At 32.9% G+C, this 11,455-nt stretch overlaps 2 protein-coding genes and 1 long non-coding RNA gene across 3 annotated transcripts; all 3 read left to right on the top strand.

The window, feature by feature from the left end:
* The first annotated feature begins 692 nt into the window (after positions 1-692).
* On the top strand, positions 693-2,728 carry LOC130815218 (uncharacterized). Its single transcript, XR_009042549.1, has 3 exons — positions 693-809; positions 1,146-1,249; positions 2,650-2,728. It is a non-coding gene; the product is annotated as an uncharacterized LOC130815218 (long non-coding RNA).
* Positions 2,729-4,729: 2,001 nt separating this feature from the next.
* Positions 4,730-7,609, top strand: LOC130815210 (ras-related protein Rab11B-like). Its single transcript, XM_057681598.1, has 2 exons — positions 4,730-5,247; positions 6,915-7,609. Exons 1-2 carry the CDS (start codon positions 5,030-5,032, stop codon positions 7,339-7,341), a joined length of 645 nt encoding a protein of 214 aa, XP_057537581.1. The 5' UTR covers positions 4,730-5,029; the 3' UTR covers positions 7,342-7,609.
* On the top strand, positions 7,595-9,517 carry LOC130798889 (zinc finger BED domain-containing protein RICESLEEPER 3-like). The gene is made up of 6 exons (XM_057662003.1): positions 7,595-7,631; positions 7,927-8,060; positions 8,439-8,654; positions 8,709-8,780; positions 8,834-9,301; positions 9,386-9,517. The coding sequence occupies exons 1-6, from the start codon at positions 7,595-7,597 to the stop codon at positions 9,515-9,517; spliced, it is 1,059 nt and encodes a 352-aa protein (XP_057517986.1).
* The last annotated feature ends 1,938 nt before the right edge of the window (positions 9,518-11,455 follow it).

Raw genomic sequence — 11,455 nt, 5'->3', positions numbered from 1 at the left:
TATGTATTTATACTTATTAGTGACCTTGAATACTTTAAAATAATAAATCTATTACGCTAATAATTCATCGTATTTAATTTAAAACTTAATAATGTTCGGAACTAGACCTATTGGAGTGAATGAAACTAATACAAACTATCTTATAGAGTTATAGTTACAGTTACAGATTATCATTTACAGTTAACTCAATGCTATTACTTATTAGTTATTAGTTATTACTTATTAGTATTACTGAATACTGATATTGAATACTCTAAAGTAATTTATAGGCTATTAGCCTATTAATAATCGATCGTAATTAACTTATCCTAATTCGATCTATTAAAGACTTATAGTAAATAAAACTAGTACTCCACCTTTTTTGTTAATTTGAATTAAATAGCCTATATTATGCAATTTTACCAAATTCAATAATAAAAATATTTAATATTTGATATAAAATATTTATATTACTCAAATAAATTATTTTAGATTAAGATAACTAATTGTCCAATTTGATGAATATATTACTCAATTGATAATGTTATTGGTTATTTGGATAGCACACGAATAAGGTGTTTTAGCCGTTGGATTATAATGCTAATAACAGATCAGCGGTCAAGAACGTGCCACTGTCATCGTCATTTGATAAAACATGGCTTAAAGTTCCTTTCTTCATCACATTCCCAAATCCCGCCCAAATAAACCCTAACTCAACTCTCTCTTCTTCATCCTCTCACTGAAACCGGCGGCCCTCTTACAATACCATCTGTTCTCCTCCAATCCGGCGGGTAGAACACGTTCATCTCCGGCAGCCTGTAATACCGTAGGTATGAAGTTCTTGTTTTTTTTCTTTTTCTCTGTACCGTAGCAATTGTATCTGTTAGTAGCAATTTGGCATTCTTTATCTTTCAAAATGAGCTGGTAATTGGAATTAGGCACCAAGTTCTACTGTAAATCTCCTTCTTCCTTTTGATCTAATTTTGATTTGCATTTGAGTTCTAATTTTGTAATGGGCTGAATTTTATTTTATCATAGATTTTTTAGGGATGTGATTGAGAGGAATGATGAGTTTTGCTTTGAGTAAATTGCTTTGAATTTTGATTTTTGCTTTGAGTAAATTGCTCTGAGTTTTGACGATAGCCTTTTCATAAAATTTGTACCAGGTACTTTCGGATAGGATTGATCTTCCATGTATGCTTGTGAAAGGGAGTGTATACATAGGCATTGATGAGGGGGCTGTGAACTTGATTAAATTTGGTGAAGGAAGGTAAGGGCTGATGCTATTGTCTTTGAAAGTTATATTTAGTTCAATTCTCTTCTGTATGAATTGTTTTGCCAGTTATATTCATTGTGTTGCTAGTTATATTCATTGTGTTGCTAGTTCAATTCTCTTCTGTATGAAGGTTTAGTTCAATTTCTGTATGAACTGTAATGAACAAACATTGTTGTTGCTGCATAGACCTGCTGAGCTACTGCTGACTCTTGCTCTTATAATCTGTATGTATTGATACTAGTTAATGACTGCAACTTATAATCTGTATGTACTTGCTATGCTGATGAATTGAACAATCAAATTGAATAACCAATCTGGATTACATGCTGTTTAACATCAGAATGCACCAATGCACAGTTTGTGTTCATATTTGGTTGCTCAACATAGGATTGATCTCAAGCATATTCATTCAAATCTGAACTAAGCATATTTGGTTATGTTGGAAATTGATTTTTTGTAATTTTTGTTCATGTAATTTTGTCATGGAATTTTTTGTTCGTTCTTTGTGTAAATTGATTTTGAATATTTTGACTAAATTTTTTCATTGTATTAGTAATCTTTAATATAGTTTGTCTTCATGGTTCTCATTGTTCATAACTTCAATTTTATCATCAGTGTTTATCATAGACTACATGAAATTGTAAGTTTGGGTTGAACTGTTCAACTGTCAATTCGATTCTTCATATGCTGATGAATTGAACAATCAAATTGAATAACCAATCTGGATTACATGCTGTTTGACTTCAGAATGCACCAATGCACTGTTTGTGTTCATATTTGGTTGCTCAACACAGGATTGATCTCAAGCATATTCATTCAAATCTGAACTAAGCATATTTGGTTATGTTGGAAATTGATTTTTTGTAATTTTTGTTCATGTAATTTTGTCATGGAATTTTTTGTTCGTTCTTTGTGTAAATTGATTTTGAATATTTTGACTAAATTTTTTCATTGTATTAGTAATCTTTAATATAGTTTGTCTTCATGGTTCTCATTGTCAAAACTTCAACTATAAATCTCCAAATGTCGCTGTACTTTTGCATCTGTTTTCTTGTTTGGGTTGAAATTGTAAGTTTTTGTATAGAAAAAGGCTGATATTCATGGTTAGCTTTATCAAATGGCCCCTTGTAAGTTGTTCATATGTTGTTTATATGTTGTTCCTATGTTGAAATGGTTGCAACTGTCAAGTTTTTGTAAGTTGTTCATCTATTGAACCCCTGTTCTGGTGTTTTTAGTTAGCTTTATCAAATGGACCAAAATCTTTTTTCATTAGCATAATTTTCTTTGTTATTGGTCATACCACTATGGTTTTTGCTTCACAATTCACAATCATATATTGGATCTGAATATTCTACCGTAAATGTTTTTGCTTCTATCGGACACAATTTTCACAGTATCACGAAGAAACAAATTTGTTGATGATGGATCAAGGAGAGCTGTGATTCGGATTTATAACAGTTCGATTAACAATCGATTCGGGTTGGTATCAGTTCGGGTTAATAACAGTTCGATTAATAATCGATTCGGGTTTGTATCAGTTCGGGTTAAAAACAATTCGATCTTAATCGGTTTTAGTCAGGTTGCATTCGGTTACGTGCATAATTCGGGTCAGATTTGACTCGGATCGATCACTGTTCAGTTCGGGTAACATCGGTTAAGGTTTATATGTCGGTTATAAAATTCGGTTGCAGTTCGAGTTCGATTTTGCCCTTTTCGGTTATTAAACGGTTCGAGTGAAGTATCGGTTCGGGTAATTGCGGTTCAGTAAACCTAAAAAACTTACATTTTTTCGGGTCGTATAATTTTCGGTTTCGGGTCGGGTTTGTTTTGAACAGCTCTAACGATGACAAGCAATGAATTTCGCTAATAATCAAGTAATCATCAAAGGTACGTCCGCGATATTATAGTATTTTTATATTTTATTTAAAGGAAAAATAAAAATGGAACCGATGGTCCGACCCACCCGTCCCGCGAGTTGGAACCGCCTCATGAACCACCAAGGAACCGTTTGGAACCGCCCGGAATCGGAACATTCGAATCAGGTTCCAAATGGAACTAGAACCGGAACGAAATTGGCCCAACCCGGACCGTGGCTATCACTAGTTATCTACATATAAGAAATATTTACGAAGATTTAAAAAATTAAATTCTTTAAATAGTTCAGATTTTATTTTATAGAATAGTAAATTTAATAGGGAAAAAGTGGAGGTAATAAGCATTAAATAACATAATTGATAAACTAAAGTAGTGAAAAAAATATAGGGATCACAAACATTAAAAATTGTTAAAATAAAATTAGTGAGAAATATGTGAGGATCGTAGATTCGTAGTACTATATAAATATCAAAATAAAGTTAGTAAAAACTATATACTATTACTATTAAGTATTATAAATTCAAATTAGAGTTACTAAGATTAATTACATTAAAAAATTATACTTTATATTTCCTTTAATTCAGCGCAAATGTCTTATTTTCATATTTGGTAGTTTTCCTAATTGTTCTATTTCTATTTTAATTAATGATTTTTTCAATATATGATAGTGGTCTCCTCCTAAATTTTAGATGTAAACACATTTGTATTGTAGTCTCAATTTTGTCTTAGTATTTGTATAAATACCAAATAAAACATTTACTCTAAATTGTAAAAAATTTGAATAAAAATATATTTTTGAAAGAACAACAAATAAATATATGTAAAATGGAAAAGGAAAATTATTCAGAATAATTCCACCTTTGTCCATTTATTGTGAATAATTCTAACTATTAATTATTTTTAAATAATCCAATCTTTGTAATTTTTTTGTTGACGACACCGTTTTTCACATTTTAACCAACTATTGTAGGTACCTACCACCAAAGAGAAGTAAGGTTGGACCAACGAAAAAGCATAAGGGAGAAAAAGAAGATAGTGTAACCGTTAATAGGTACCTATAATAATCGGTTTAAGTATGAAAATGGATGTTGTCAGCAAAAAACATATAAATATTGTATTATTTAGAAAATATCAATAATAAGAATTATTCACAACACATGGGCTGAAAGGAAAAATTATTTACAATAATCCATCCTTCTCATAATTTTTCTACAATAATCCTACCTATTAATTAATCATGAATAATCGCAATTTTAATTTTTTTTTAAAAAGATAAATTAAAATAAAATATTGAAAAATTATTTTAAAATGTTGAAAAAAAATCTGATTTTTTTATTATTCAAAATTTTTAATGTCAATTTTCAGAATTTTTCAATAATTTTACATTAATTTTCAGTTTACTTTTTTGATAAATTACTAACTATAGTTTCTCATCGAATTACCTAAATTTACTCTGGGCAAATAATCATAAAGTGATAAATTATTCGTGGTTAATCTACGAATGTGATTATTGTTGAAAAATTATGAAAAAATTAAATTATTCTAATTTTTCGTATTTAAAATTTGCATTGTGCAATTTTTGCAATGAAAAATACAACATCGGATATAGAGGGAGGAAGTTCAAACAATAATAATCTCTGCCATTTTTGTACTCCTATGTCCACCACCCACTCTTATTTCTCTCCCTGGTTTATCGAGATTTGCATTTTTTTCTGGATCCAACCTACCACTAACAGTCAAACGCTTTTCTCACTTCACTCTTCTCAATCTTCTCTGCATAGTGCATTCTTCTCCTCCAATCGACCTTCAAATTTCTCCAGATCCTCTGCTAAATAACTTCTTTTTCTAATCCACATTCTTTTCTTCAAATTCTCAAATAGATTACTGCCGTAAATTTGAATGGGGTATAGAGCAGATGACGATTATGATTATCTATTCAAACTTGTTCTGATTGGAGATTCTGGGGTTGGTAAATCTAATCTGCTTTCGAGATTCACTCGTAATGAGTTTAGTCTTGAATCTAAATCCACCATTGGTGTTGAGTTCGCTACTCGAAGTATTCGTGTTGATGATAAAGTCGTCAAAGCTCAAATTTGGGATACTGCTGGCCAAGAAAGGTACCTATTTATACCTGCATCTTTGGTTTATTTCATGTAGATCGATTATTTTTCCTTATATTTCTACTATTTTTTATTGGATCCGATGCATTTCTGTTTGTTACTGCATCCTTTTCTCCTAGATCTGTTGTTGTTCTGAATTTGATCTGATTGCTGTTTGATCTTACTAAGTAATGTCAATGTTTTCAGTTTCTGTTAGAATTTGTAAAAGGATTTTTCGAATGTGATGTGAAGAAAATGAGTAGTGAAGTATGGGTGAAAGCATGTGACCTCAGTAGTCATTGTTTAGGTGACCGTTGCGAAAGCGAAGTAGTTTTTAATTTGAATTTGTGTGTTGATTGAATATGAACCCTCAATATAATAGCACAGTGATTGATTGCCTCAAAATTATCTGCTGATTTGATTTATATCCACATTATAATACAAAATCTGAAGCAGACCCAAATTTAGCACATTGTGCTTTTATCAACTTAAAATTGGGGTGGTGGACATACTATATCATTCTTCCTCACACGAGATCCTTTGGGTCAGAAGTATAATGCAACACAAATCCTCTTCGATATTGAATATTCCATTTGGAATGACATGTATATGAGATTAGAATTTGTGAATTTTCTTCTTGTTGGCTTTGATACCGCCACTCAACCAAAAGTTTGAGCGGATGGTTGTAGTCTCAGATACCTTATTTACTCTATCATCTAATAAAGTTTAAAATATTGGCAATCTGTGATTATTTTTTCCCTTGGTTCTAAAATGTCGTCCTGATGATCAAAATTTGTTGACCTAAGGACTCAATAGATTGGTGGTACTAGCAGCAGCAGAATTTTTAAGCTGTGGTCTGAATAGCTGATTACATACCTTTATTTTAGATCGTAAAGGATGAATTCTGTCGGTTGGTTTGAACTTGGTAAATTGAGGTGGAAATATACACTTAATGATGCAGGGAAATTCTTCAGTTGAAAATTTTGCTCATCTGAATTTCTCATACGCTGTCTACTGAATTATAACAATAGGATTCCTTTCCTGAATTTTAAATCAGATTTCAAATGTTGTTTACAAGTTCTATATACTACTCGTTTTGTCATATTTTTCACTCATTTTACTATATTATTTTAAATGTCTAGGCTTGATCGCTTAAGTCGAAATATGGCAAAATGAGTCGGATGAGAGAGTAATAATTTAAACATTTTGATCAAAGCAATAGGACAATTACTTGTGATTTGCATTCAACTGTTGTTTTTTCTTTGGTCATCTGATCACATAGATACTTATTTCTAGCAGCCCGTTTGGTAATCGGTATAAAATGGTGGTAAAGGTAATAGAAAGTTAGCGAAATTTTGGTAGTAATTTCTCTTGACAAGTTTAATGGTCATGGTTATACTCCTTCAACGATCTCATTTTCTTCATAAAATTCATTCCAATGCATTATCATTTGTACACGTAGTATTAGGTGGTAATGGAAAATTGTGAAGAAAAAAAATATTCTTATGACCAAATTTTCATTATCATAGGAATACATGATACATATCATGAAAATTACACAACAAATCATTTTCATTCCCACCATTTAGTACCGATTACCAAACGGACCGTAGATGTTTTAAATCTTTTCTCTACTAGACTCACAGGTTAAATACCAATCTTGTTTGTATGTGATGCTTCGTTAGGTATCGTGCAATCACTAGTGCTTATTATCGAGGTGCTGTTGGTGCATTACTCGTTTACGATGTCACTCGCCATGTTACATTTGAGAATGTTGAGAGATGGTTGAAAGAGCTCCGAGACCATACAGATTCCAACATTGTGATCATGCTTGTGGGGAACAAGGCAGATTTACGGCATTTGCGTGCTGTTTCCTCCGAAGATGCACAGACATTTGCTGAGAAAGAGAAAACATACTTTATGGAGACCTCTGCCCTAGAATCATTGAACGTTGAGGATGCATTTACCGAGGTGCTTACTCAAATATATCGATTTGTCAGCAAAAAGGCTCTGGAGGCCGGGGATGACCCTGCTGCTGTGCCCAAGGGACAAACCATCAATGTCAAGGATGATGTATCTGCAGTGAAGAAGGTTGGATGCTGCTCAACATAATAACCCGAAGAGTCATTCAAGTTAAGGGTGCTAAAGCTTCGTTTAATAGGATAAAGTAAGTCCAACTTGTGGTTGTGGTGGAAGCGTCGATCACTCAATCGATTTAGTCTATTTCTTGATACAGGCTTCCCTTACACCATGACAAGATCTTTATCATAGTAAACCTGTATCTTTATCTTCCATATGTTGATTTGATTTAATATGGAAGATCTCGACTATTAAATTGTTTGAGAAGGCTACTTTAAGTTTAATGATGTTATTACATGAAGCCTTTTTAGTTGGGACTAAAGGTGTTCAATGGGCCAGGCCCCTTTTTTGAGCCCTTATCCAGCTCGATTTAGAAGGGTTTTATAAGGGCCGGGCCGAAAACGGGCTCCATTATTATTAAAAATGGAGCGGATTATAAGAGGGCTTAAAATGGATTGAAAACGGACCTTTGTAAATTTAAAATGGGCTTTGAAAATCTCCCTTTTTTTTCCTTTGCATCAACATTTGTGATTAAAACCCTAAAATCTCTCCAAATTAAAACCTTAATCTAAATCCCTACAAATTGAACAATAATTCTTCACACATTTGCGATTTAAGATTCAATTTGTGATAATCCCTACATAAGTTCGGTAATTTCTCATCATCTCTCTTTGTCTCGGAAGTCCAAAATTGATGATCAGACAGTCACAGGAGGTGATCTCATTCGATTACATTTTGTCTTTAATTCTCAGGTTTTGTTTTTGTTATTTGTTGAAATTCATTGCTAAATTATTGCTAAATTTTATAATTTCCATATATAGTAACCTAAATTATACTAATATTACTATAATATTGGAAAATTTTATGTGGTAATTAGAAATTGTGTAAAGCATTTGTCTCACTCCACAACCATTAAAATTGTGTAAAATGCTTTAGGTAATAATTTAATTAAGTAATTTTATAATTTAATACAGATTCTTTCCCTGAACCAAATACTTCTCGAATATTTTTACTATAAGATTTGCTGGCTTGTTCGGTGATTATGCCCTAAAATCGTTTAATGAATAATTTTGGAAAATTTTATGTGGTAATTAGAAATTTTTAATTATCCCTTTTCAATATGTATACAGAGCATAATATGGAAAGTGAAAGACACCTATTCATCTAGACCCGAGTTGTCTAGGCCTGAGTCGTCTAGGCATGAGTCTAGGTCTGAGTTTGAGGAGGAACCTATAGAGGTAGCTCGAGAGGATAGATATACTGAATACACTCGTTCACTTTGCAAAAAGAAAAAGACTTCTAAAGTTTGGAGTGAGTTTAAACAAATCAGAAATGAACATGGTGAGGTAAAAGCTCGTTGTTATCGTTGTAAATTGTTGTTAGTGGCTTGTATTAAACAGGGGACATCTCACCTCAAACGTCATCTTTTGGATTCTTGTCCTAAAAGACCTCATGGGCCACTTGGTGGATGGGTTTTAATAATAAGGTTGCTGATGAATTTGTTTTTGATATGAATGATTTGAAGAAAGAAATTTTGTTGTTTGTTGTTGATGGAGATCATCCATTTGCCAAGGTGAAAGAAAATGGATTTAGGAGAATGATGCGCAAGGCTAACCCTCTGTTTCAGCCTTTTAGCATAACCACTCTTACCAGAGATCTTTTTTCGATGTATTTTGAGGAGAGGGAAAGACTTAAAGCCCTTTTGAAAAGTCTGGCTGGTCGTATATATTTGACAACTGATAATTGGAAGTCAAAGCATTCTTGGCAAAATTATATTTGTATTATGGCGCATTTTGTTGACCATAATTGGAAGTTGCATAAGAAAATTCTGAGGTTTAGATCATTATCTCCTCCATACACAGGAGAAAGCATTTTCGAGGAGATTTTGATCTTTTTATGTCAATGGAATATGGGTGTGAGTGTTGATAATGCCATATATAACGATTCAATGATGAATCGTCTTAAAATTCGCCTTAATTCAAGAGGGATGTTGGTAAGTAGTGGTGAATTCTTGCATATCAGATGTTGAGCCCACATTGTTAATTTGATTGTTTAGACTGGTTTAAAATCAATTTAGAACATCATGGAGAAAATTAGGAGTTTGCTGCAAATGATTTTGAAATCTACTAGCAAGAGTAAGGAGTTCTATGAGCTAGTACAAAGAAATTTTCACTTAGATGATAAAAGAAAAATTAATCTAGACATGTAAATTCGTTGAGAATTCGACTTATAAGATGACTGATGATGTGTTGTACTTCATAGAAGTTTTTGTAACATTGGGATCAAGGAGTGCATACTCCTCTTTTGTACCTTCAGATAATGAGTGGGAAGATTTGTTTGTGATTCATAAATTTTTGAGGCTTTTTTATGATGTGACGTGCATGTTTTCAGCTGTTAAAGCTCCAACTGCAAATTTGTATTTTAAAGGTGCTTTGTTAATTCATCGTCACATATCAATAGCACGTGAGGGATAACATGTAGCTTTGAGGACTATGGCGGTGAATATGTCTGGGGTGTTTGATAAATATTAGTCAGAGTATAATATTTACCTATCTTGTGCGACTATATTAGATCCTAGATTCAAAGTCAAATTTGTGAAGTATTGTTTAGTGAATCATTTTGGAGAGAATAAGGGTTGGAACTTGTTGCTAATGTTTGGCTACTTTGAAGCCTTTGTTTGATGAATACAAGCTTTAATTTTCAACATCCCCGATTGTTGTTGCTTCTCCCCTTCCAAGTTCTAGATTATCTCATGATGAATTACTTGGTGATTTTGATAGCTATACTCCTAGAATTTCAAGCACACAATCGAAACTGTCACAACTTGAATCGTATTTGGCCGAGGCCCCACTGGGACATAACATTGAGTTGGATGTTTTGGGGTATTGGCAACAAAGTATTACAAAGTATTCGGACCTTGCATTATTAACTAGAGATTTGCTTACAATTCCAGTTAGTACTGTAGCTTTGGAATCGGCTTTTAGTATTGGTGGAAAGATCATCTCGCCTATTCGTAGCTCTCTAAAACCCAAAACAGTGCAAGCTTTGGTATGTGTGCAAGATTGGCGTCGTGATGAGTTTGATAATCCTTTTGATTTGGAGTGTGATGCCAAATTATGTAATGAGACCAGTGACGAGGAAGAGTTCGACTTGGATAATAATACTTGCGTATTTGACTAGGTACGTAAGTAATTTTAAGTACTGGATGCAAAAACTTAGTATGTATAATCATAATTTAGTTCTTGAATAAAAGCTTGGTAATTTGATCAATAATGGTGGATTTGAAGGGATGCTAATGCTTCTGCAGGTACTTAGTGATGCAACATACTGAAAAAGGTATAAGCCATTCTGGGTTATATTCATCATAAGCAAAAAAGTTATTTAAAAAAATTGAAAAATAAATAAAAATATAAAAAATTGTATTGTCATTATCAAAGTAAATTAAAATGGGTTGGGCCGGATTTAAAGCTCGACCCATTTTCAACCCATTTTTATTTTGCAAGGCCCGGCCCAGCCCGTATCCGGCACATTGATTTTTTTGTGTCATCCTTCTGGTATCCTCTACTATCTAGATAGAAGTATGAAAAGAAACTATTGTTTGGAAAAACTATGGCTTGATTGTCAGTAACATTATATTAAGAGATTAGATGAATAAGTTTTTGCAGGAATTTTGGCATGGTTGGCGTGAAAAGGTCTTCTGTTTATGATTTGAGTCTGGCATTGACGAATTTTGTTTCGCTTAACAGGAGGGGGCTTGCCAATACGAGGCGGCAAAGCCATCCTCGGAACACTGCAGACTTGAAAGGCTGCGAGGAACAAGTGAAAAAGTGGAGCACAGAGCAGCAAGGAATAGTGCAATGGCCTAAAAGCACCCATTTAGTTGCCCAAATTGGATGTGCAACAAAAAATGGTAACACATGGGTTAGCTTCCCCAAATATGGAGAGGCCCATGAAATAGATATGGCACACATTTTGGGAAATCAACCATCAAATTATGCTTCAAAAAGTCTCGTGTGTGAGACGATTTAAGTCGTGCGATTGAATCAGGCGTAATATTTTTTAAAAAAATTTTAAATATACTAATTTCAAGAGTTAAAAGATCAATACAAAGACTTAAAAAGCCAAATTTCATTGCTTAAAAGACTAA

Source organism: Amaranthus tricolor, chromosome 1 (genome assembly GCF_026212465.1).
Source record: "Amaranthus tricolor cultivar Red isolate AtriRed21 chromosome 1, ASM2621246v1, whole genome shotgun sequence".
Taxonomy (NCBI): Eukaryota; Viridiplantae; Streptophyta; class Magnoliopsida; order Caryophyllales; family Amaranthaceae; genus Amaranthus; species Amaranthus tricolor.
This window is presented reverse-complemented; position numbering and strand designations above follow the sequence as displayed.

What these genes read in the sequence shown, in the direction of transcription:
- LOC130815210 (XM_057681598.1), top strand. Translation starts at nt 5,030, where the DNA reads ATGGGGTATAGAGCAGATGACGATTATGATTATCTATTCAAACTTGTT. An exon ending in GATACTGCTGGCCAAGAAAG is followed by an intron (nt 5,248 to 6,914) that starts GTACCTATTTAT and finishes ATGCTTCGTTAG; the next exon opens with GTATCGTGCAATCACTAGTG.
- LOC130798889 (XM_057662003.1), top strand. Translation starts at nt 7,595, where the DNA reads ATGTTATTACATGAAGCCTTTTTAGTTGGGACTAAAG. An exon ending in ATTTTGTCTTTAATTCTCAG is followed by an intron (nt 8,061 to 8,438) that starts GTTTTGTTTTTG and finishes ATATGTATACAG; the next exon opens with AGCATAATATGGAAAGTGAA. An exon ending in TCAGAAATGAACATGGTGAG is followed by an intron (nt 8,655 to 8,708) that starts GTAAAAGCTCGT and finishes TGTATTAAACAG; the next exon opens with GGGACATCTCACCTCAAACG.